Raw genomic sequence first — 26,659 nt, forward strand, 5'->3', positions numbered from 1 at the left:
ATAGTCTAAGATAGTACAAGGCAAATTTGGCAAATTTTCATTACTTCCAGCCATTACATTCTATAAGCAAAAGGTCACACCGATAATAACCTATGGTGCTGAAACAAGAGAGATCGTTCCAGAGAATGTGTGGCTAAAATTTGAGGGTCGTTATTGGAAAATAATTTGTGGCCTTCCAATGTCTACATCAATGTGCTTAATACGACATGAACTCGGTCTAGTATCATTGTATGCAATTTATACATGGAAAATCTTGATGCTGTATCGTAAATATAACATGGCTACTAGAGAAAATTGAATAATGTATACAATGAGAAGACATATGATAGAATCAGTGAACCCCAAAATTGAGAAATGGAGAAAGTGGGTAAAAGAACTAATGAATATATCTGGTATTGATCTTGAGCTACTCATTAATAACCCAAAGAGGGCAAAAATGAAACATGAATTGTTTGATTGGATAAGAAAACTCGAGAGGCATGCATAAAACTACGAGTGTTTAAACAACAAGCTTTTGCAACCAAAAAACTTCATGTAATGGAAAACTACTTAACAAAGTTTCCAGATGCCAAATCCAGGCATACATATATGAGGTTACGATTGAATATTTGTCATACGAATCAAGTGCGATTCATGAGAAAGAAAACATCCAATGCCAATTGTAGATTTTGTCTTGTACCAACAGCAATGGAGACACTAAAACACTTATTCTCTGAATGTCCTGCCTTATTACAACAAAGATGTAAAATATTTAAACATTTGTTTGAGAGTGAGTTCAGCTTGAGTGAAGACATGTTCTGGAATATCTTGTTTAATAGTCAATCTGCCAAATTGAACATTGCAAGTGTTGTGTTCATTGAATCACTAGCCTTGTCGGATCAAAGTGATACTATTAATCTCAATTCCAAAGCGATACAATTTTAATTTGAACTTTTAAATGACACAAGTGGTCTAACATTCTGTTTCAATCTGTGGCATTACATAATTAAATGGATTGATGTGGACATGCTTTGTTGCATTGCTGCTAAATTGCACTTTCTTGTTTTCTAATAATATTATCATATGAATTCTTCTTTTTTTAATTATTATTGTGTATATCAAATACTTTGTATATTGTAATCTAATGGTTTAATGTATAATTTTCTTTATTCCTTTATCTTTTGAAAGGCTGTATTTTACAGCTAAATCAAAATAAAATAAAAATAAAAAATAAAAAATAAACAGATGGAAGCACTTAATGAAAGTATACATACACAATCCTAGTTCAAGGGGAATACGTCCAGTACTGAATATGTCCAGTATTGGGAAGGTCCACCTGGAGGGAGGTAAATGTATGCATATTGAACAAAGCCCCGAACTCCTATTGTAGTCATGAAGTGCCAACCATCCCAAGACCGAAACAAAAGGGTTTCACAAAGAAGGAAGGCTATGGGGTGCAGGAATAACATTTTTCCTGCCAATCTTTATTACAGAATGTAATGCTCGAAATTACCGACAAAATAAGATCCGAGCATATCTTAAAGTAGTATGTAGCTAGATGCAGCAATGACAGGTATTTGTTGCGCATGGTCAATAAAGACTCTGGTAAAGATCAAAAAGTGTTTTCTGCTGGGAGAATCCTATTCCATCCACTGAAATGTACATATGCACTGACCAGCATTATTTTCTTCTTCTAATACATATTTACTACCAGTGCTTTTTGCTTGGCTGATAGAAATGTTATAAGATATGCAACCTGGCAACTACGTTTTTAAAGGCGGTGGCAATTATTGCAGAGTTTCTATAATTCGATACCAGCAGTAATGTAATAGCAATGTGCTTGTGATCCCCGGGTCCGCACATAGAATCCTCTGGGTATTAAGCCCGTTATAAATAACCTATCATATATCATATTGTATACTGGGATTAGAGCTTGACAAGGAGGTAATATCGGCAGGGTGCTCATTTACCACTGCCCGTTGTGACGCTTTGAGGGAATTTGGCCCTTCTCCCCACTGGGAGCCCCCCTTGTGAGGCAAAGGAGGTGAGCCCACTCCGCAATATGGGTACAGGCAAGTGCGACCTTGCTTGGCGAGACTCCTCTTATGGGACAAGGACTCCCGTTACTGTGAGGAACTTCCTAGACCATGTCACATGATGACATATATAAGACTATCTAATAGGCCAAATGGTTTCAAGTCCCGAGACTTGACTGAAGAGAAAACTAACTTAGACCATTATTATAAGGAAGAAAAGGAAATTGGGCTTTTAAATGACCTCCAATTAACTGGGACGGGTACGTTGAGGGAGTACATGTCAAATAAAGGCGAGAGAGTGGAGCGCATACGCAGGCAGGGGAGTCCCCCTGGATGCGTAACAGCTGATGGAAGCAGAGTGAAAGAGCGTTGCAGAGGCCACGGCGAGTAGACCGGCTCTGAGTCTCAGAAGGAGATGCTGGAAGCCCAGCATGTGCGAGAAGGGAGAAAAAGGGGCAACAGGAACCCAAGGTGTTCGTGGTGGGAAGGACACCCATCCAACTACACCAACACCACCAAGCACAAATTCCAGCAAACGGTCTGGTTATCTGTGGAGGCCCCCCGAGACTCCATGAAGGAGAAAGAAAACTGCAAGAATATGGCAAAACCAACATGTCCATGCAGAGGAACAAAAGGAAATGTCCCAAGCTGATAAAGGCCCCAGAGACGTTCCCCTGGAGCACTGAAGGTAACAGGGAGAACGGGAAGACCGGGAGGTCAAAAAGGACTTGTTATGTAACCAGAGATATTTTTTCCAGCATAAACGATGAACACTTGAAACAAAAGCTATTGAACTTGGACTGTATTAATGTGAGAAAGAGAATCACAGAACACCCTGAGAGGGAATCCAATAGTGCTTGGGAATCACTACCCTGGGATGAGGGGTACTATCCCATTATTCAACAAGGAAAGAGTGGAATATATCAGAGAGAAAACATTGTGAACTGAAAGATAGCGAAGCCCCTAAAATAAGTAATATACAAAAGAGACTAGGCTGTAAAGAGCAGAACTATAATTGTTGAGAGAACAAGAAAGAGAGGAATATAACAGAGAGAAAACATTGAGAACTGAAAAATGGAGAATTGCTGCAGATAAATAATATACAAGATCAGGTTGGAAAGAACTGAACTATAATTATCCAGAGAGAAAGACCCAAGGATTCTCAGAACCCATTAACCTGGATCCAAAGGTTCGACAAAGGTTATAGAAAGATATCTCTAAAGAGGAGAGAAAAGCCAAAAGTATCTTGAGAGAACTACGTGAATTGATAAAAAAAGTAACGAGAGACTATTTAAAATTTGCATGTTAACAAAAGAAAGAAAAAAAGACAACTGAAAGAAGCAATCAGGAGAATGGAGTCATTCTCCTAACCTTAGTTTGTTTAGAATAGTGGTAGGGCCAGTTAGGGTTAGTTTTGGACAGTGAAAGTATTCATTTTGGACATTCACTGATGACTGAGTTAGTAAAGATGATAGGGAACACCCCGTAGTCATAGGGGAAGATAGGCCTTATTCTTAGCCAACAGTATCTTGAGAGAACTATGTGAATTGATAGAGAAAGTAACAAGAGACTATTTAAAAATTGCATATTAACAAGAGAAAGAGAGAAGCCAACTGCAAGAAGCCATAATCTGTAGAAGGGAGTCCTTCTCCTGACCTTAGTTTGTTTTGAGTAGTGTTATGGTCAGTTAGGGTTAGTTTTGGACAGCTGACTTATTCCTTTTGGACATTCACTGATGATTGATGAGCACCTAAGTTAGTAAAATAGGTAGGGAACACCCCATAGACGTAGGGAAAGATAGGCCTTATTCTTATTCTTTAATAAACACACGTTGGAAATGTCCTTGGAGTGTATGTGTCCTTCTTCTGACCCACCACACTGTATATCTTACGTAATGTGGTCCTAACTGTTCAGCTCCATCACAAAAGTGTCATTGGGGGAACTGCTGTGGTGTAAGCCTGTCAGTAGGAGGCAACAGAGGGATAGGGGCCGATTACTCTAAGAGCTGCATGGCATTGTTTGAATCCACTGGGACAAGTCAGTGTACACTGATTGATTATACAAACCTGAGAAATAAATGAATAATCATCTGTTAATGCAGCATCAGAAGATTAGTGACTATGATTATGCAAAGGACTAGATAGGCTACAGTTTCAAATCACTTTTTCTGCCACGTCTCTTGACTGGAGTGAAGAGGTCTCTAGTCTTTGGCCCCTTCCATTTAAGGGGAGTGGCCACAGGACAAGTCCACAGACTGAAATCAGTAACCTAGAACATATAGCAACTGAAACTGACAGAGTGTGAGGTTGTCACCAATAAGCCACCTGAACAGTAGGAGGAGCACTTTGTGGACTAGTTGGGGCTCATAATACACTGGGCTTCATTCCGAGTTTGGTGGTGCAGTAAAAACATGAGCTTCATTTTAGGGGCAACAAGGGAGCTATTTCCCCCGCCAACTTTTGTGGCAAACCATTTTGTCCCACACATTTGGCAGGAGTCCCTTTCATTTAGATGTCATGCCCCCCGACCCCAGCAAAAGTTACTTCACTGAGTAAAAAGGTGTGGGTAAATCTGTTGCCACTACTTTTTTTGGTGGTAACAGAATTCCCCCCATTTTTTAACTGCGCCACCAAGTTCTGAGTTTGGAGGTTAAGTGCAGGATTCACCCGCAGTAAAATGCTGGAGGTAAACCCTCCACTTTATCTCCAAAAATTGGCGGATTTACCATGTGGCATTATTTCTCTGTAAATCAGTCAAAATTCCCCATGGAGTTTTACGGACTGCACATATGCGGATTTACAACGTTCTACCATCACTCATAATCTCGTGGTAATGCTGCAGGCCCGAGTGGTACTAATGTTGAAAGTGTTTGGTGGTCAATTGGTGGATGTACCACTGAATTACTGCTAATCTTGTGATGAGACCCATTGCCACAATACATCCTGAACTATCGGCATTCCTTTTTCTGACTATGCATTCCCTTTGGAGAGGTTTCAAAATTATATATTGGACTGCACAAAATACATACTCCACAATGCATCTGTGGTTGGAAAAACCTGGATATCCCTCTACATCATCTTGAGAACTACAATCCCTAGAAGCCCAAAGTGTTCAGAGAGAGTGGAGGAAGATTACTATAATGTGAAATGCTCCAGGTGCAGCCAGTTAACCTGTGTGAAACCCGGATAATTCCTGTTGCACGACAGTATAGAACCAGCTATGGGATTATTTGGAATTATTTGGTGGTGTGCTGCATGCTTCTGCACAGTTTACAACCTAAAATCAGCTCTACGTTGTGGTCGTGTGATGGTGTACTTTCTGCAGAGCTAGATTTGCATTGCAGGTGTTGGCACCCTCTCCTAAATATATTGACTGTGCATCAAGATTTCGATGTGCTACTACACAAAGAAGAATAACGTAAACTCACCACTTAGCTTCTCAGCTCCATGAAGATTGCAAGGTTCAGTGGACCTCTAGGAGGGCTGCTGCTCATCTACCCACCCAACTCCCTGTACGGAATTGCAACTTCTAGAGTGGAGACAGGGGGCCTCATTATGAGTTTGGCGGCAGCCATGGAGCTATTAGCTTTACCGGGTTCCCAGAATGGGGAATTACCGGGCCATTCCGAGGCTCCCCATAGGGCTCAATGGGAATGGGAGAGGGAGCTAACAACGGGCCGATTACGAGCGGCCCGTTGTTTGCTCCCTCTTCCCCTCGCGCGACCCGGTAACGACGCCTGGTTTTGCCAGGTGTCCTTACCGGGTCCCGCGAGGGGACCTCGTAATTTTGCGGGACGGGTTTAACGGGTCCGCCTTCATTAGCGGAGCCCGTTAACCCGTTCCGCGAACCTTGTAATGAGGCCCCGCATTTCAAACACCAGGCACGGGTCCAGCATGAAGGGGAAACTAAGTACTTTACATGACAAGTTATAAAAGAAGGGCAGACCTAGGTCAGCCCCTCTTTTTTGGAATGTGGGTTTTGTCCTGCTTCTATCCACCTTACATGGCGAAAAACTATTGTTGCAAGTATAGGGGCTCTTTGATATGCAAATAGTCAATGGTGGTGCAGCAGAATGAGACCTGAGTCCCACACTCTGTACAGAGGTGCGGGGGTGATCGTGGTCATCCTACTGTGTTTGCTAAGCGTGCAATGATAAACACTTCCATTCATTCCAACTAGTCTAGTACGTCTGTAATCTTGAATGTATGGGAACCAACCCCTCAATCATTTTTCTGTCTGTCTTGTTCTTACCAGTAGCATTCGCGTTTTGAGACATAAAAATCTGTGAACTCAATCAGCAACATTATCTCAGGAAAGGCAAAGCAGTTATCTATTATTTTAAACTCCTGTAGACAAGTTTGTACACTGTTCTCCTGAGAGGAAACACAACCTAATGCAATCTTACATATTGCTGCACAGTGGAAGATCTTAAATCTTAAACTCCCAGACCTTTTTAACAGGTGTTATCCCAAAGAGTTTGATGTAGAGGTTATCAATTCCATTCTGAACTGTGAGGCGCAGCTCCTGGTTTTGGAAGAGTTTGCGTTTTATTTCCTCAAGTTTTTCCTCCTCCAGCTTTAAGTTGCTCTTGAGGTCTGTGTCCAAGGTGTCAAAACTAGAAGATGATATGTTCAAGAACAATTAGAATAACCAGGGATAGTTCTCTGTGACATCTGTTATATGACATTATGTTTCTTGCTTAAACTTGCATTCATTCTTGTATACATTTATGTTTTGTGAGGAAACAGAGTGTGTCATTTTATGAATATTGTGCAATTTTACTGATATATTTATTGGAAGGTTGAATGCAAACCATGACAATGCAGGCGACGTAGCACTGTACATTGTCTTCCATAACATAGATGCATGCAAATAATGGCAATGTAAAATGTTAGCAATACAAAACCCAACAACACAAGATAAGTGAATGCTAACTTGGCAAAGACTAAACGGAGTGACAAAAAGTCAAACAACATCAAACACCAGCTTAATTTTTGTACTTCTTGTCTAGCGGTTTCATCATCACTTTAAATATCTGTGGGGCACGCTTCACATTGGTTTTTCAGAAAAGGTCATGCAAATATGATTTTAATGCTCCCCCACCCTGGAAATCGCTTTTTAATTAAGCAGGCTTTTATTATACGACTTTCAATAAAATGAACACACAGTTTGCAAGAGAGGGGGCATTAACACATTTAGAATGGCCAGAAAGGGGATCAGAAATGCATAGGACGGTGGAGGGATGGCGCTGGCTATGACAGATAGTGGTATAACTTGCTAGTGAATAGGCAGATTGAGAATTATGAGGCCTGTACAAGAGCTCAGAAGAGGAGACAGTTAAATTCCGGGTGATTCAGGTACTTTTAGTCCTTGGCTCTCCCTCATTCCCTGCTTGTTCGGAACCTGCTCCTGTGGAAGACCATGCAGGGAAACTGCTCCTTATATTGCTAAATATTCACTTTAGAATTTAGAACCACTTAATTATCAAAGGGAAATCCCCATCCAAATTAGCATGGGACAAGGCTGCCCCTTGCTCCCCTTTAACTTAAACTAGTCATTGATACCTTAGCTTGCTCTATTCAAAACGACAAGGTGGATTAAAGGTATTGAATTTGGCAACTGAACATCCCAAGCGTCCAGATCCAGACCCTTCGTGCGTTCATCTTTTTGAACTGCTTACATCCTTTTGTAAAGTCTGCAACTTCATAGCTAACACCTATAAGACAGAGACCATTACAATATCTGTTGCTGATTTCAATTTTGTTTCAATTTCAACAATTGCATTGGGCCAAGACAGGTTTAAACATCCAGGGGCACCACCGCGTTTTGTCAAATAACATTCATAAAAAGTAAAAAGGAATACGCAAAAAATAATCAAAAAAATAGTCATAGGCGCCCCTCTAAGAGAACGAACACAGCTAAATGGCCTGTTCTTTGGGAAGGTACCTCCTCGAGAGTCCGTAGCTTGTCCATCGGGTGCAAGACCATGACCATTAAAATAGCATTGCTTCCAAAATTGCAATCCTTATTTAGCCTGTTACCTCTTCCTCTCTGCAATATAAACGTGAAAAAGATTTCCAGAGTTTGTAGCTTTTTCCGTGGGGAGAAGGGAAGGGCCTGAAACCTTCTATACATTCTGCAAAGCACAATCCAAAGTAGGGGCTATGAATTCCCAGATGTCAAAGGGATTCCACGCGTTTGTACCCCTGATTTTTCCTGACACTTTAATTTGGAATGTTGGAATGTGCACCTTTTTTTTTTTTTTTAGTTCACTTCAGTCCGGCATCAACATGTGGGAGGAATCCGCCTGCAGCCATCCATTGAGCCACAACCTCACCTACCATCCCTCGAAATTCAATATCCCCTCTCCCCAACTTTCCTTCTGTGACTTTTTAAATTATATATTGTCAGTGAATTCCTTGGCGATGAATATTAAGTCCAGACAAATGTGTTAAGTAAATATTCTGCAATTAAATCATAGGGTATCATCAAAAGGTATCATTATTTTTATTTCAGAGTCTACATTACTGCATTGCCAATAATGCAACACAAACCACTAACTGGGCAATTAATAGAATCTCCATACAATCGGACTCGCGTGGGAATCCTTTCATTAGTACTCCTCTCCCTGTGCGAAGTGTATTGCCAGAATGGAAGTTAGGCAATGAGATGTTCAGGAAAGTCACCCGCTAGAAGGTGTAGTAGGAATCCAATACTGACAATCGATCAATAATCAAACCTTAAACTGGGGCTCTTGGCAACATGCAGCAATATGGAAGATCAAACAAGTTGTACCTAATGTTGTTGCATGGAAGATGAAGTGGTAGAGTCAAAGTTGTGGAAGAGGGAGAACTACGTACCTGAATGACACAAAGGTAACATTTTAATGACTCTTACATACTGTGTTCTCGCCCCTTTTCAACTTGTTGGGACAGATTATACAGAATATTAGTACTGTTGAGCAGAAGACAGCATATGCCAACAGACATCAAGTGGACAGGTTACACAGAACTTCATGTCCAAAAGGACCATGCTTCCTGCAGGCGACTGTGTCACGATCCTGCCATCTTGGAAACAGAGGGCGCTCCCGCGAACCATGCAGGGTCCCTTCATCAGCAAGTTATGCTCTGGATATGTTCAAATGTCATGCACTAATCTACAACCCCTCAGAGCGCAATGGTGGACACAGTTCACTTGGCCATAAAGGGTTTTGCTGTCTTGTGACCAGGTGAAACACCACCATGAGTTTTAGAAATATTGTTAGTCCTGTGAAAAGGTTTTGTCCTTTTTAAATAAACCTTTAAGCATTTAGGGACATCTGGGTTATGATGGGCTTTTTCTGCTTTATTTAATTTAATTTATTTATTAATGTGTTACAGCTTAACATAAGCTTTTCACATTTCATAAATCAATATACGTTACAAAAAAGAGAATATTGTTGAAACATAATTAAACATATAAAACAATAAAATAAGAATTATAAGAAAGAAGAAAAAAAAGCAAACTTATACCAAAAAGAAAAAAGCAAATCTACACAAATATTTAGACAACACACAAACATTACTTTAATTCACCTCTGATCAATTTCATTCCGTGGAAATTTCACTTTCTAAGACTTCTAAAAAAAGATACTTTATCATTCAGTCGCTCAATCTCACACATGATATTTTATTCAACGGAGCACTGAAGCACTTAAATAGTTATACCTAGCAGATTCTCAACAATCAACCATACGTCATACATTGCAATATGAAGTCTCATGCCAATTGTATTAACAGCCCTCAACCAAAAGTCGTTACTACTTATATTGTCCTCACTATGGACAAACCCCCCATAGCAAGTTGAGTAGGTTTTTAACATGGCAGGGCAGCTGGTTAGGACATGTATACCCGATTCAATCTCAGATTTATTCATGCAGAGTCAGCAAAAACGTTCTGATATAGGGAGATTGTTCATAATCCCAGCAATAGCCAATACTGGAAGCTGATCAATCCTCATTAAAAGGATAAATCTCCTCAGACGAGGCGAAGGGCAGAGTCACAAGTATTGCAGTGGTTGCTTAAAGGTATAATGCATATATGGGACAAATTTATAACGTTTTAAGTCTTCCAAATGAGCAAAGTTATCAATCCAATCCCATAATTCGGCCATCTTGGCTAGCGCACGCAAAGAACTAGCCTTGTCCCCATACATCCTATTAGTCCAATCAATCTTATCCAGATAGCTGTCCCTATGTTTTTTCATAAGTGAAAATGTGGAGGATTTATTAATTTCACTTTGCATAGCAGAAAGCAAGAGATTGTCTGCATTCAACGTCATTTTTAAATACAGTTCCGCCCTCTTCCTAAGTATCTGAGATTTCAACGAAATAAGGCCCAATTCCAACCTAAGGATGGACATGGGAGACCAAGTATCTTCTTCCAATATTTTCCCTCAAGTATCTGCAGCCACCCAAGATCCATTAGCTGTAAGGATTCTAATCTGTATGTGATCATGGTTGCTAACAACTGCAGATATAGTTGGCGTGCAGCCCAGATAGTATACCCACAATGTGAGGCAGAAAAATTATGTATCAAAGCAGTAATTTGAGCCGCTCGGGTGATACGCGCTTGTTTGCACATATTGTACTGACCCGTGGGCTCTATCTCTTTACCCATATATATATAAAAGGGGGGGTATATTGAATCGCTGACTCGTAAATTTTAATACCCACTCGTGCTATCTTCTTACTGGCAAAAACCACTATCTGGGTCTTTCCCAGGTTGATCGAGAGGCCATTTGTTTGAGTGTAGGCCCATAGGGCCTCTGCTGAGCTACGTAGTCCACTGATTGTGTGGTCCATGATGACTAAGTCATCAGCATAAGCTAGGACCAGACAGTGGACTGTGCCTATTTTAGGGGGACAATTATGTTCTGCTGTTATTGCTTTCGGTATGTTGTGGACAAACGGATTATATAGTAGTGGTGCAGTAACACAGCCTTGTTTTACACCACAAGTTTGCCAGATTCTACTGGTAATATTCCCCTTGGCATCTAGCTTCAAAGATACCGAGGTTTTGTGATGTCATAATCTGAGATAATAAAGTATCCCATTGGGGCAGCCCAGGTTCTCGAGTTTAGACCACAACAGTTCTTTCGCCACTAAGTCGAAGGCCGCCTTGAAGTCAATAAATAGTGCATATAATGGTGGGTTGCCAGCTAATCTGGCCCTATTTCGAAGAATATCCATTACCACCAAGTTATGCACTGTGGAATATCCGCCCCTGAAGCCACATTGAAACTGGTCCAATATCTTCTCTCTGTCCACCCATGCCTGCATTTCATGCAGTAAATACGTGGCAAATAATTTGCCCGTGCAGTCCAACATAGATAATAAACGGTAATTGCATGGGTTTGCCCGATCCCCCTTTTTGTAGATCGGGACCAGTATCGCCGTCTGCCACGATTCTGGAATACACCCGTCACCAAGGATCTTATCTAACAGTATTTTCAAAACTTCCGCCCAATACTCCGGGTTGCTTCTTAATATAACATTTGCGAGGCCATTAGGCCCCAGTGCTCTCGATGATTTGAGCTTTTTTACCCTGGCAGTTAGCGACTCTATTGTCACCTCAAATGGAGGTAAGGGCCAATCTCCTGATGTTGTGTATTGGGGTGTGACTATTACGACTTCTCAGAAATTCCTCCCACTGTCCTGCAATGATGGGATTAGTGAGGAAACTGCTAGTGTCACCCCTTGCCTTACCCAGCAAACCCCATATAGACTGGGAATTCCCTGTACATAATACTTGCCCCGTCTTTTGCCATTTAAGCAACTTGGATGCATAACGCTTCCACCTAAGCCATGATCTAAAGGCATTCCTGCACTTCCTGTTTAAATTATGGTAATTATTCCATGAGGTGCAATCTTTGTGAAGCTTCTTAAGATCTGTTCTTAGTACTCCTTTGGCATCTCTAATCTCTACATCGAAGGTGTTAGATGGCTTGGCTTCTGGAGCTCGCATACTTGTTTTAATAGTGGCATACCTATATGAAAAGGATGATATCCATTTTTCGATCTCACTACTGGACATTGCAAGAAACTCACAACGACTCATGCTTGTCATTCCTACAGTAGCTTCCATTGCTTTCTTGATATTATGGTCAGACCAACGGACATTCAATGAGGCATGATTCATCCTCAATTCTCCAGTAGGTCTGGCCCGGGCATACTCTATCAAGAAGTTAAACTTCAATGCAAGCATAGCATGATCACTCCAGTCATTCTTATTGACCATCATGTCTATAACCCGAGAGGCCATTGAAGGGCTAAAAAAGATATAATCAAGTGTGCTTCTAGACTTTTCATTACACCATGTAGGCTGCCCCGGATAGTCAGTAATGGTTCTAGCATTTAACATTTCAAAGTCCCATGATTTAAGAAAGTTGAACCATAATAATCCCTCTGGGTTCTCTCCCAAATGCCATAATTTGCCTTTGTCTTCAGCAAAGGATTATTACTCTTACCCGTGCTGCCCATTAAATGACAATTAAAGTCATACACAATTATTCCAAGTTCATTTTCTGGTGCTATCATCCAATCAATCAACAAATTGTGACAAACTTCCTGAATAAGATCTCTATGGGAGGATCCGGGGGGATTATAAAGGCTAATCAATAGCATTTTATGTACTGTATCTTTACTGGGGAGTTCTAATTCAACCGCTATCACAAACTCATCCATATTAGAATGGATATGAGTACACTTTAATGGATGTAATATCCCAATTAGCAGTCCCCCGTATGGTCTTCCCCTCGGACCCTTTTTAGCTAATACCTGATGGATAGTATATCCAATTAATAGGGCCCGAGAGGTTAGCCAAGTCTCCTGGAGACAAATACAGGTATGCCCTGCCAACGAGGGGATAGAGCCATCCGCAGCTAATAAATGGCTAAATTCCCGACAATTCCATGGGACCAAAGAATTATCTCATTGTCTTAGTGGCGCAGCGGGGAGAGACTCTGCGAGCCACTTAAGGACATTCTGTATATCAGCCATTTGCACACAGTTGCCTTTAGGTAGATGTGGCACCGTAATTTCGTCAGTGTGAGTACTTAACGGTAACAGTGACCATTTAGGGTCAGCCATATTCGGGTTGGCATCCACTTCAATATCAGCTTCCAGCAAGTTGATTTTAAAGTTACATATCATGTTTGCCGTTGCCAAGAATTTACAATGTATTGCCGATGTGTTAGAGTTTGTCACTTTCAATGGTTCAACAAATTCAAAATCTTCCGGTCTCAATACTCTCAACTGTGGAATGGAATGAAGTCTAGTCATCAAAACAGATCTAGTGATCCAGTCGCGATTGCTGTTTTGATACAAGTTCTTAATAATACATGTCCGTCCACATTGGGACTGATTGATGTAAACTTTGTCCTCAGTGGATGGTATTGGTGCAGCATCTAACTGAGGGAGTGAAGTTGGTTTGGTATTTGTAATATTCAGAGCTGAATTAGCTTCCTGCTCATTTGGGCAAAGCAATGGCTCCAATTCCACCTCTTCAACTGGAAGCGAGGTCTTACTCTTATCAAGAATGAGCGAACTGGTCAGTTTGCTCTCTTTACCTGAGGTACGTTTGCAAGCACCGGCAGCTTTCCGTTTCATTTTTCTCAGGCCCTTTTTTGGTGTACTCCCTTCAGTGGGTCTATAAAATTCCTCCTCAGGTACTGCTGTATCAGGTAATGTTATGGTCGCTGTATGTGGCTTTTTCCTTGTGGCCGCTTTTCTGGCCATTCGCCGTTGCTTACGTGAAAAATAAACGTCTGAATTATTTGTGGTATTTGTTTCCAAATCCATGTCTCTGGACATTCGAGTGGTATGTCATTCCCTCCATTCTGCACTGACGCCAAATTGCTGTTATTGGCGGTGATTGGTGTTTTACCTGCCGGTAAGGAAAGATTGACTTCCTATATTCGCCCACACATCTTTAGAAGAATATTTAGAGCAAACTGTAACGATGCCCAGAGGACTGCAGTTCCACCAGAGTCGTGCGGTTTTCTCCCTGGTCTCCACTACTGTCCGGTTCAGATGACTCCAAATGTACATCCAGATTAGGAGAGGCAGATAGTATGTTATATGTTTCACATTGTGAGTCTAAAGTGGGCTGTTGATGGACTCCAATCTGGTTTCCAGCCCCACTTCCAGGTAAGGGCGTCATGGATCTGTGCATAGATAAGCAGAGCTCCAGTAAGGAGTTGTTATCAATTGCACTGTCCCCTAAACCATCGTTGGTATTATTCCTACTATGAGTGGCAATCTCTCTCTGCTCCGGCGGTAGTATGAATGGTCTGCTGGGGGTACGAGGTAATGGAAAGAAGTCTGTAATTGCACCTTTTTCTACAGGTGCCGTTTTAGTTTCCTTTTACGTAGAAGTGCTAGCCATAGAGGCCCTGCCCCTCTGATGTCGAAGATTATATCTTGTCGCAGAGCACTGCTTAACTGTGAGCATTATAGGTCTTCTAACAGCAACACAACTCAATGCGACAATCCCTCTGAGTCCAATTTGTCGTGACAGCTGTTAGTGGCGCTAATTTGCTAGTTGGCCTCACCAAGCAGTGAAAGAATATATATCCAAGGGCCAAGGTAAAGTCAAACAAAAAATAATAGTTGATCGATATTCGTTTGCTCCTGGTGGTTTTTGCCGTAATATTGATTGATTCTGCCAGTTTAATGATTGGAAAGAAAATCTAACACTTATCACTGTTGCAAGTTACGCCTTTCACCGGGATCAAAGGCAGTGCCCACAGTCTTCCAGGTGAGGTGATCAGACCAACACAGTTAAGTTCCACACGCGTTGTTTCAATCGCGCAAAGTAGGGTGAGTGCTGCGTTTGTGAGTTTAAACAGTCATGAACTGTGCCGGCGATAATATGTGCGAAATCTGCAAGCAGAGCAGCGCCCTTTCAATGAAATTCTTAATCACAGATAAACTTGTCCAAACAATCTGGCCACTGTTCTCCAGGCTAGACCCACGGGGTTAGCCGCAACAGGCTCATGAGTCAACATTGGTCACAGCTGTCACAGTGATCGGGCATATACAAACAAACAGTAAAATTACTGGAATTTCCAGGCGCAAGACTCACGCATTAGGGTCTGTGTAGGCAGCGTACTTCCAAGACAGCCGCTGCTTCCCTCCTTCACCCGCTACACAAACACAGGAACACTCTGCCTCACTCTGCCCAGGCTCTGCCTGCAGAGGCACTTTTATAATGATGATGGCAGTGAAAAGACTCCAGCCTATTCACAAAACGAAGCACCAAGCACCAATACGGCAATGAATTTCAAAACATCTTCTCACTCCTCTGCTTTATGAAACGAGTAGTCCTGATTGAAAAAAACAGAGTGATTTTCTTTTTCAAATGGAAATCTGATAACATCTTAAGAATGAAAGGACAGGCTGCCTCTACTACAACAATATTGGTATGGAAGGCTGTATATGGTTCATTATAGGATAAACCCTGCAACCTGCTCACCGGGGTGTTGCTATGTTTGGAAAAGTTCTGGGGCTAGGCTAATTTTGGGACTGTCGAGACTGGGGGCTAGATAGTCTTTTTGGTTGTAACCCCTGAGCTTCTATCCGGGGCTACAAACAAAAGACCCAAGGCTATAGCCTCCTCAGCCGCCCCCGCCCACCCTAGCAATGCCTCTGCTGCTCACACTCCTGACAGGCAACCTTCAAGGAAAGGAGGTGAAAGTCCCAGGAAACCCCAAGCTTATAAGGCTTCCACAAAAGTGAACCCAGGCACATTTAGTGTAAACCTAAACAATGTGATCTGTAAGCAATGCGCGTGTCCTATTTACTAATTGTGTTAATTCATAAGTCATTTGAACCCTGCTGAAACCTCCTAATCAAAGGTTGTTAATCACCTAACAGCCCAAAACTTGTACAAAATAAACAGTTCAAATAGAGGTGATGCGCTGGGTCAAATAGAAACAAGTAAAATCGATCGAAAATAATAATGAATTTAATAAGTAGTTGGTAAATAGCATAAGCATCTATTTCACATTTAACATAAACTTTTATTACGCGCCAACTTTTATTACAGGCCGACACAAACCAATTGGTGCATGCGTTTCACCCAAATGGGCTTTAGCAAGGCTAATCTCAAAAACACTAAATGCAAGTTTCTTCATGAATAAAAAACTTTTACAAACAAAAGTTTCTTCATAACTAAGAATTATTTTCCCATACATTATGTATCTATCTCTCAAAAGTCAATCCCAAAAGGCTGAAGAATATGGAGCAGAGACAAAAGAAAAGGAAAAATGTAAAGAAAGTTTTAGGCAAAGATTTTCATGGAATCCTGAGCACAAATAATTAATTGTACCTTCCATATTTGAAATATGCCTTAGCAATTCTAAAAAAATTCCAATCTCAAATTCAAATAGTAGAAAGCTCCTATCCAAAAAACATTTGTCTGTTGGATTCAAAATTCTATGTATATTGATTTGGACCTGTAAAATAATTGTACATATCTCCATCAAAATTTGATCTTGAAAATAACTCTTGCAAAGTTTTTCACATCACTGTGTAATTACCTGGAAATGGTATATTAGGCTCATGCTTCTGAGATGTAGGTATTGGATCCCAGTCATGCATCAATTTCAACACTGTTTCATGGCATTTCTGAAAAAGAGCTTAAGGATGGTGCTGTGTATTAAATACTCATGCCTAAATAATTTAAATTGTAATAGCCCTAACCTATCCCTGTAATGTCCTGATCTATTCTTAACTTTAAGTGATATGTGAGAAACCAAAGGTTGTCTATCTTACTAGTCCCCGGGGATCTCTCTCCCAGGTGCCCACGGCACAGTCTTCACCTTTGAATCCAGATGCTGGGGGTGGACCAGTGTGGGAGGATCAGCTAGGTGGGGGGATCTTTGTGGAGTGGGGGTGAGGCAGCCAATGGTGCAACATGGTATCCCCCTTTCCCGTGTCCATACCCAATTCTATTTTTCAGGATTTTCCAACATCCCAACTACCCCCCTTTTCTACACAAACACTGGGCCGAGGAAGAGGGCGACAGAGAGTAAAGAGGCTACCACATATCTCATTGGACATGTCCCGTTAATCAGGTCAGGCAAAGTCAGGCACTTGACCTTAATCACATACATCTGATACCCATTAGCTTCCCCCTCACGGATAAAAGGCGTAACGTAGCAATGTGAGACATGAGAAGGAGCAGATTTTCCGGGGCGAAGGGAAACCCACTGGAGCAGGACAACCGATCGAGGGACCAGAGCGAAGGGTAGGAAAACCCTGAAGTTCCCTGCAAGAGGTAATTGCCTCTGGGAATCTGTGAAGGAGATGAGGAGAAAGCCAAATCCTATTTAAGAAGAAGCCTTCATTGGGCCTCATTACGCCCCAAGTGCTAATGGGTTAACGGCGACGTAAAAGGTTGCGGCGCCGTTAACCTATTAGCGCCTAATTACGAGGTCCCTTTGCGGGACCCGACCTTAACGGCTGGTGTAGAGCAGCCGTTAAAGTAGGGACCCGCAAAGGGACCTTGGTGCTAATTACAGTGCCGCAATTTGCGGAACCGTACTTAGCGCCTTCCCCATTCCCATTGATCCCTATGGGGCAAAAATGGGAATGGGGAAGGGCCATGGAGGAAGGGGGAATTACTGCCCCGCCAACCTTGGAATGGGGTGGTAATTCCCCCTTTCTCCCTGGCGGAGTCGGTAATTTACCGGCATGGACCATGGTGCTATTAGCACCATGGTCTTCCGCCAGGGTCGTAATGAGGCCCATTGTGTTTCAAGGATGCCAGCGACCCTCCCGGGTGAACAACAGAGTTGGGGATGCGAGGCCAAGCCTGTGGTATCAAACCTTAACTCGTGAATCAAAGCTGTAGAGACAAGAAAGGAATTCACACAACCAGTGAGTTAGTGAAAGACATGAAAGGACAGTTTGTGTCAAGGAAAGATTGAAGTCTCAACAGTGTATCTCACGATTGAAGGATGCGCGCATGCTGATGGAACGTGAAAGAAAGCAAACCAATAATTAACTTTTAAGTTACTAATAACTGTGAAGCCAGTGATACAGAGTAGCAGAATGGTCTGGCGAAAGGAAACAGCCTGTGTTGTTTGATGCTGCGGAGGTGCAGGCTTGAATAAAGACTCTTTTCTTGGTGTGGATGCAGAGTCGATATTGCCTTTGAAGGAGGCGGCAGGCCAGTTTGTCAGAGGGTTCGCCTGACGCATTCCATTTCCTCTCAGCTGCCCTACACTTGCATTTGAAGGCACCCAGATCAGAGTTGTACCAGTAGTTGCACTTTTTGGAAGACTTCAGTCGGACCCTCATGACAGGGGCAAGAGTGTCAAGGGTGTTGGAGATATAGAGATTGAGGTTGGCGAGGGCTGTGTCAGGGTGGGAGTCAGCCGCAGGAGTAGGAGGCGGAGAGTAGGTGGAGGCAAAGGCTGCCACTGTCACTCTTTTCATAGGTCAGGTGACTTTGAATCCGAGTGGCCGTGCCGGGTGTGCCGATGCAAGAGGAGAGGAGAGCTTCAAGTGTGAAGAGAGAAGAGAGTGGTCTGTCCAAGAGAGAGAGGTAGATGCACTCTTTCATGTCTACTAACTGGCACACAAAACACCCAGGATCCCATGAAAGGTGCCAGTACCTCCGGCACACCAGCCCCACCAAGTGGGAAAAAGGCCACAGGACATGCTGCACTCAGGAAGGGGAGTGGCTACAAAACACCCAAACCACCCCTATGCAAGGCCACTGCTTCAGCCAGCTCTATGGGCACTGGCACACCAGCCACAATCGAACCACCAACTCTGGTCATGTTGGAGGCTGCTGGACCACCCATGACTGAGGCACATCCCATCACTGCTGGGTAGTCAGGGGACCAACACACCCGCCCAAGTGCCGACGGCATGCAGGCACGGGCCCAGCCCACTGCACTCACTGCCACTGAGCAACCGGAGACTGCGAGGCAGTTGTCCACTGATTCCTCCCCCATGGGCAGCATATTACCAATGCGCTCCTCCACCTTGTCATCTCGCTGTGCCCTCCGTTTTGACCACGTTGAGGACACAGATTGCCATGGACATGATGATGGAGAGCAAGCAGGCCAGGCATGTGCCCCCCATCTGTCTCCTGGGCCACTGCAGGATCCCACATTGAATGACATCTGGGATAGCCTCACCCAAATCGAAGAACGGCAGGAGGCAATTCATCAGATCACCCAGGAGCAATTGGTACACTTGCAGGCGATGCGCAATGGGGTTTAGGGTGCCTGCAGGCGGGTAGCCACTTTGCTTGACCGTCTGTGCTGTCGTGCTGCTGAATCAAGTGTCATTAACACCTAAGTCAGTCAGAGGGTGAGGGGGCTGGCTGAGCAAATCTCGGCTTCACATGAGACCATGGCCAGGGCCATCAACATGATAATGCAGCACCTCTGGGGCAGTGAAATGTTCTCTTCAGGAAGGCACCAGGTGGAATGACTCCCTTACCCTATAAGTCCAACACCTTGTGCAGACAACTTTCTGGACTAGGAGAATGACCCCCTTCTTGATGCTTGATTATCTTCTATTGGGATCCCCAAGAGAAGATAGTCAAGCATCCAAAGAACTCTTCTGCATATCAGTGGCAGACATAAGCCCACTGACCACCAGAGAAGGCTCTGGGACCCCAATATCATGAACAAATTGGGGTTGTCGATGCACACTAATCATTTAAGGTCAATTTACTATCTTTAGTTTTAAAGTTTCTAGAATTTTCAGGTGCGGGGGAGAAAAAATGGTCTTGGCACAAGACCAATATTGCAAAAAGTAGGAAGAGAAAGAGGATCCAGATTGGGAGCCCTCCCGTCCCCTGCACACTATGTAATATTGTCAAAAAGACATTCAAATGTTCAAAGTCAAATTTCATACACAAAATACATTCAATTGTAATCAATAGAGATCTCAATTTAGAAAAAGTAGAAGCATTTAATTAAAGAAAACAAAACATACATGTTTTTCTTACTATGATTAACTGTGAGTGTAACGGCATTAAATGCAAAAAAGGTGGGGGAAGGGGAAAAGGGAAAAGGAAAGAGTCTGTAATTTCAATATGCTTGGCTAGCGCGTTTCGAGGCAATTTCCTCTTCTTCTTGAGCCTAATAGCACTAGGACGCATACCGGACAGGTATGGAAAAATGCTCAACTATGGGGTAAAGGGAGGGAAAAAGAAGGTAGATCCCATAAGTATGCTTTACAGTTATATGTGACAAACATAATTAAACACATGGTGAAGCACTACTCCCAGTGGTGCTAAGAAAGTACCAAAAAATGCAGAAAAACTTTGGTGATTGTTATGTAACATATTATACATTCAATTAACAGTCCTGATGGTGTCTGATTACATATTATTGTTAGACACTCAAGTGTTTTGCATATTACGCCTTGTTGAGGATTGTTATAAGGGGACCCGGTGGGCACCAATTTAGTCGAGCAATAGTTGACTCACTTCTCTAAAGAGCACGGCAATAGTGCAATCCATTTAGTGAGCAATAGTAAATATGGCGCTGAAGATAAAATAAGCCTGTTAATGCAATATAGAGAGACAGTGACTCATCAGGCTACTGGTAGCGTGGTAAAAAAGTAGTTGTTCTTACTCATATTTTAAAGAGTAGGTGAAGGTGTCTACTTTGTAGCTAGAAATAAATGAATCCTTGTGATTGTAGAGAAAACAGTAAAAATGTATCCAACTTGATACTAGCTTGATATGTAGGTTAAAGGACAAAGGAAAGAAACCGTGTCACAAGGTCAGTTTGAACCAACTGGTGAGTATGTTATGTTAGAGGGTGATGCCTTAACAAGGCTAATAAAGTAAGACTCACTCTTGTGGCTGTCAAGCGGACACATCAGTGTGGCGAAGACTACAGGCTGGGAATTCCGTGAATAACGTTACTTGAAGACATCTACAAATGCAACTATAGTCATGGTTGCGAGCAAACCCTAAAAAGATAATTAAGCAGGTATATGCTATTTAATGTCAAAATAGGCGTGAAATGGCTGAGCGATAGTTCTATTAAATTTCAAACAGACATGAAATTGCAGAGGGATAGTGAATTCCATAACCCTGTAAAGTACCTGGTGCCAGCTAAATTCCACTTGTGTCGTGCATCGGCGCTGAGCATCTAGGTAGCTGTGTTGCTGACAATAGGAGATGTCAATCTTAAGTAGAAAATGGAGTTCGTTGTGATCTGGGTAGGTCTAACGCTGTAGTACAGCAGATCTAGAGCCGTGTCTGTAATGTTGAAGAAAAAGAGAATGAAAATTTGTGATGTTCGCTAGTGGAATGTCTCCGAATGATCTGATCTAGATCGAGCGAGTACTTGTCTGGGAGCAGCATATGCTCTGTCTGGTCGAGCTGCACTCTGGAGAGCGTGGCGGTTGCCACGGTGATGAGAGCAAAAGAATCTCATGTTTGCCGCCATTTTGGAATGGTGATTTAGCTGACTGGCGAGGTCATGGAAACTAAAGATGGATTAAATGCTATGTGCGTCTACCGTGGGTTCCATATTGGAGTGGTGTCACGACCCCCATCCAGAAGACCCCCTTGCAAGCCCATGGGCCAGGAAGGGTCTCCACTAAAACCAGGGATCCTTGGCCTAGGCCTTCTTGGGGCCAGGCTCATACTTGATAAAGGACTTGTATTGGGAACTACTTTATTTCAGTGTCTATCAACATGGAGGAATCCACATAGCTTGGCTCCTTGGAACCAAGCTATACAGTATAGTATTTTTGGGTGTGGTACCATAGGAACTATTTTACCTGGACTACTTTCTTGAAGCTATTTAAACCACACCGACTGGGATAACACGCTTCGTGTTACTTTACAGTTCTGCAACGTGACACTCACCGTGTTCAGCTGCACCCGCGAACCTTGGAAGAACAGCATCTGTTAAGAAGAAAAAGGACATCGTTAGCAGCAGCAGCTTACCTGTAATTTCATCGTTAGCTGTCCACGGCTCTTGAGATCAGCATCCTGGAACCAGCCGTTCTCCCGAACCGACAGATCTGCAAAAAAGGAAGAAACAAGGCATTAGACATTTTTACAATTTAATGAACGTGCCGAAAAGCTTACCTCGCAAGCCGCTCCTTGACCAGCATCGCCTCAGAAATTCCATGCACCGGGTGAGCACCGCCACCTGTGGGAAGACAAGACAACAGGTTAGCAAGAGCCAAGGAATCATAGCGCTGTGCTTAGCGCCTACTCACCGCATCAAGGCGCTCTAAAAACGCCATTACTTACCGGTGAGACCCAATTCAGTCTATTGGACTTCCGGGCAACTAAGGAAGAGAAAAGACATTAGTTAAACCAAAAAGGCATGCAAAGACAATAATAAAGCATAGCAATAGGACCTACCTGAAAGACTCAAAGCGGGCCGGCATCAGTGAAGTAACTCGATCGCAAACGCTCACTAAGCGCAACGCGCCCCTGCCAAGAAGGTAGGACGGAGAACACACCTGCATTAAAAGCAAGGTGAGGAGAGGTCCAGTGAGGCCGCGGGTATACGGGGTGGTGGAGCACTGTTTACCCCAGTTGCCCAGTCTTGGACATTGCCCACCTGTATTCCAGGCAGAACGCTCCCGCTGGTCACACCTGGGAACCGCAGAGAAGGATACCTGAGTCCCAACTGCTGGGTGGCGTCCCCGTGGAACCAGGTGAGCGTGCCATGGAGACCTCGGAATTAGACCAATTGGCCCAATTAATAGGAGAACTGCGCGCCGAGGTTCATTCTGCCCGACAGGAGACTAACGCTCTCCGAAGAGATTTAATAGTGACTAAGGAGCACACAGAAGACATAAGCAGACAATACTTGCAATCACAAGCAGGACAGACACCTCTGCCTGGAAGCAATCCAACGATGCAGAATCCTACCCTGCCATCCACTTCCTCTACTCCGGTACAAATTATGCTACTAGGAACAGTTCCTTTGGCACCGCCAGAGCGGTTTACAGGTGATCCACGGAAATACGCAGCTTTCATGAATCAGTGTCGCCTTCACTTTCTTTGCGGGCCAGGAGCATTCCCAAACGACCAAACTCGGGTAGCCTTTGTTTTATCATACCTGAGCGGTAGCGCAGCAGATTGGTCTGTACCATTGGTGACCCATGATGATCCTTTATTACATGACTTTGGGGGATTTCAGAGGGAAATGAAGAAACTTTTTGCTCGCCATACCCGAGAGCAAGCAGTGGACAATGAGCTCCTTTCCCTCCGATAGGGGAATCAGGACTTGTTAACGTACATTGCTACTTTCAACAGATTGGTTGCTGAAGCTAGGTGGCCTGAAAACAAATGAACCATGTTGTTTCATCGGGGCTTACGGGCGAATTAAAAGACGTTCTAGCTCAAGTAGTTGATCCTCCTCGAGACTGTTCTGAGTTCATAAATCTGGTCGTACAACTAGACCACCAGTTGCAAGACCGAAAAGCAGATCGTTCCAAAATGGATGCTCGGGCTATGTATGTTTGGTCTAGAGACAATGTAACCCGAGCACAAGAAAGCACTGTGGAGCCCATGCAACTTCGGGGGGGGGGGGGGCGACCTCCATTAACAAAACAAGAGCGAGACAAAAGAAGGCAACAACAGTTATGTCTGTATTGCGGTAAACCTGGGCATTTCCTGAAGGACTGCCCAGTGAAACCTCCAAGGAAGATCGTCGGAGCCATGGAAAAAGATGGAAAGAAAGAATCTAAATCAGAAAACTACCCAGCTCGGCAAACGTAGAGGTCAGTTTGTCGAGTGAGAGGAAAGAGCCACCAACCTCATACTTTGCAATACCAGTGATCTTAACCAATAGCCAACGGTCATCAAGAATGCATGCCGTAGAGGCATACTTCGACAGCGGAGCAGTCGGGAATTATATAGAGCAAGGCCTGGCTGCAGAGATGGGGCATCCCTTATGCTCTAAGCCGACTACAGGCAAGGTAGATGGGACAGAAATTGCTTCCGGACCCGTAACCCAATGCACAGCCGAGATAATCTTGCTGTACCAGGACGGGCATCGGGAATTCATTTTGTTCGATCTCATCAAGGCACCTCAATTCCGGCGTATACTAGGGATGCCATGGTTAGTCGCTCACAACCCTTTGATCGACTGGCGGGCCAGGAAATTAACCTTCCCCAGTGACTGCTCTCCAGCCTGTTATTATCGAGAACAGAAACCAGCTTTTAGTATTTCTGCAACTCCCGGAGCGACAACATCAACCCTGGGTGTAACTAATACCTTGCCAGAGGAATACCGCGATTTCCAGGATGTATTCCAGAAGGACCAAGCAAACACCCTGCCGCCGCACAGGCCTTATGACTGTCAAATCAACCTTGTTCCTGGTGCTCAAGTCCCTTGTGGTAGAATCTATGCTCTTACGAAACCTGAAAATCTTCATCTGAAGTCTTACTTAGACCAATACCATGCAAACGGATTCATCCGTCCATCGAAGTCCCCTGCAGCCAGTCCTTTGTTCTTCGTGCTGAAAAAAGAAGGGGACTTAAGGACCTGTATTGACTACCACACATTAAACCTGATCACTGTAAAGAACCGTTATCCCTTGCAACTTATCCCGGAAATGCTGGACCAGGTCTGCTCATATTTACACCAAATTGGATCTTCGGGGAGCGTACCACCTGGCCCGGGTCAGAAGCGGAGACGAATGGAAAACTGCTTTCCGTACCAAATATGGTTTATTCGAATATCAAGTCATGCCCTTTGGGTTATGCAACGCTCCGGCAGCATTACAATATTTCATGAATGACGTCTTGAGAGAGTTAATTGATGTCTGCGCCGTAGTGTACATAGATGAGATCCTAGTGTACTCAACCTCAAAATAGGATTATTGTCAGGGTCAGGCTTGACTGAATTCCACAGGAGCTGATGCTGGCTCCACAGACCCTCACCAAGAGTTCACCTCTCAACCCTTAAGTATAAGCTGAGCTGAGAACCCCAAGAAAGGGAAAGGGGAATTTGGAGAAAATAACAACGGAGACACTGCAGCCCTGCAACCTTCTGGTAGGCTCTGGTATCTGTAGTAAACAAATACACTTGGTTACTTATATGTTAATATAAACTTCTTTTCTAATATTATTCTAAAACAAACTCTAACTTCTTTACCTCTTAAACCTCAGTAAAAGACTTAGAGGCTAATTATCTGTGTGGAATATCTTGTAAATTATTATCTTGCTTTGTGCATATAGTTTCAAGCCATTCAAGTCTCTTTAGAATCCTAAAGTAATGACCCCTGCAAGCACCTTACAGACTTAGATATTCTTCTTGCTTTTTAAGTTCATTTAACTCTATGAAGTTTGAGTTTTAAATGCTTTTGTAAAATGCAGTCTTTCTCCGAAGTATTGAATGCCATTTGCATAAAGTTACATTAAAAAGAAACTCATTAACTTTCTTGAATGCTGCTTTCCTTCTGCGTGTGAATCGTTTTCTTTTTTACACATAAAAACGTATATATTCTTTCTTGACAAGCGTGTGCGATAAACACGTGAAATCACCAGACGTGAAGAATTGTCCTCACGTTTAAAATACACACGCGGATCTTAAGCAAACACGCGCGCGTGAAAATACGTGTACGCGCTAAAAAACAACTTGCGCTAGTTAAAATGGACTTGCGCTCTATCGCTACCGAACACACGCGGTTATACGAAACGTAAATCACGTAAAAATAGTACACGCGTTTCAAAACAACTCACGCTTAGTTAAAAATGGACTCGCTCTATCGCAACCCAACACGCGCTTTATCACGCAACATCTCTCATGTTAAAGTTGTGCACGCGCTAAAATCCACTCGCGCATTTCATTTGGACATGCGGTCTATCACTCTGATTACCCGCGCGCTCCCATAAAAACGCCAACGACGTCACGCGAACTCGCGCACGCGTTAAACAGTCTTGAAATACATTACACTTAGTTAACAACTTTAAACTGAGCGCACAGTCTTCAAATTTGTTTCCTTATAGTAACTTAACTGTAAAATGTCTTTTTTCTCAGTAAACTTTAAAACTTGTTAACTCTTTAAGTTTTCTTATGAAAAATGAAAGTTCACTATGAAAATCTTAAAGCCTTTAAAAAGAACAATCACACGTGATGTCTTCTTGTTCACTCTGGCTCAGCAAATGATTTTCTTACTTCTTTGGTAAATCTTCTGAACTCTGAAAGGCCTTATTTAAGGAGCTTAACTAATGTACAACCAGACACTGAATTTCTATAGATGAAAGGCAGTTTACAATCTTGCTCACCTCACAAGATTCAAACCCATTGTCCTTTCCACCAATCAGGCAAACCAAACATATCATTGTTCCTTTAACCAATCAGATTAAGTTTCTTTCTCTCCATCTTGACTTGGGCAAGCACAATGTTAATTCTATGTACAAACTCTTTCTGACTACTACTCAGCCAATTCTATGTACATACTCTTTATGATTACTAATCCAGCCAGCCCTGACAGTACCCCCCTCTTCAAAGCCCTGTCCCAGGGCCTGGCTTAGCAGGGAACTTTTTGTGAAACTGTCTTATCAATTGAGGGGCATGTACATCTGTTTGATCCTCCCAAGATCTTTCCTCAGGCTCGTATCCCCTCCAGTCAATAAGATACTGCA

At 43.0% G+C, this 26,659-nt stretch overlaps 1 protein-coding gene across 1 annotated transcript in view; it reads right to left on the reverse strand.

The window, feature by feature from the left end:
* CCDC183 (coiled-coil domain containing 183) overlaps positions 1–26,659 on the reverse strand; it is an 893,120-nt gene that overhangs the window by 210,056 nt on the left and 656,405 nt on the right. The window contains exon 11 of the mRNA XM_069612154.1: positions 6,465–6,630. Coding sequence (XP_069468255.1) covers positions 6,465–6,630 — 166 coding nt within the window. The remainder of the gene's footprint in view (positions 1–6,464; positions 6,631–26,659) is intronic.

This window comes from Ambystoma mexicanum, chromosome 8 (assembly GCF_040938575.1).
Source record: "Ambystoma mexicanum isolate Mex_15411 chromosome 8, UKY_AmexF1_1, whole genome shotgun sequence".
Classification (NCBI taxonomy): domain Eukaryota; kingdom Metazoa; phylum Chordata; class Amphibia; order Caudata; family Ambystomatidae; genus Ambystoma; species Ambystoma mexicanum.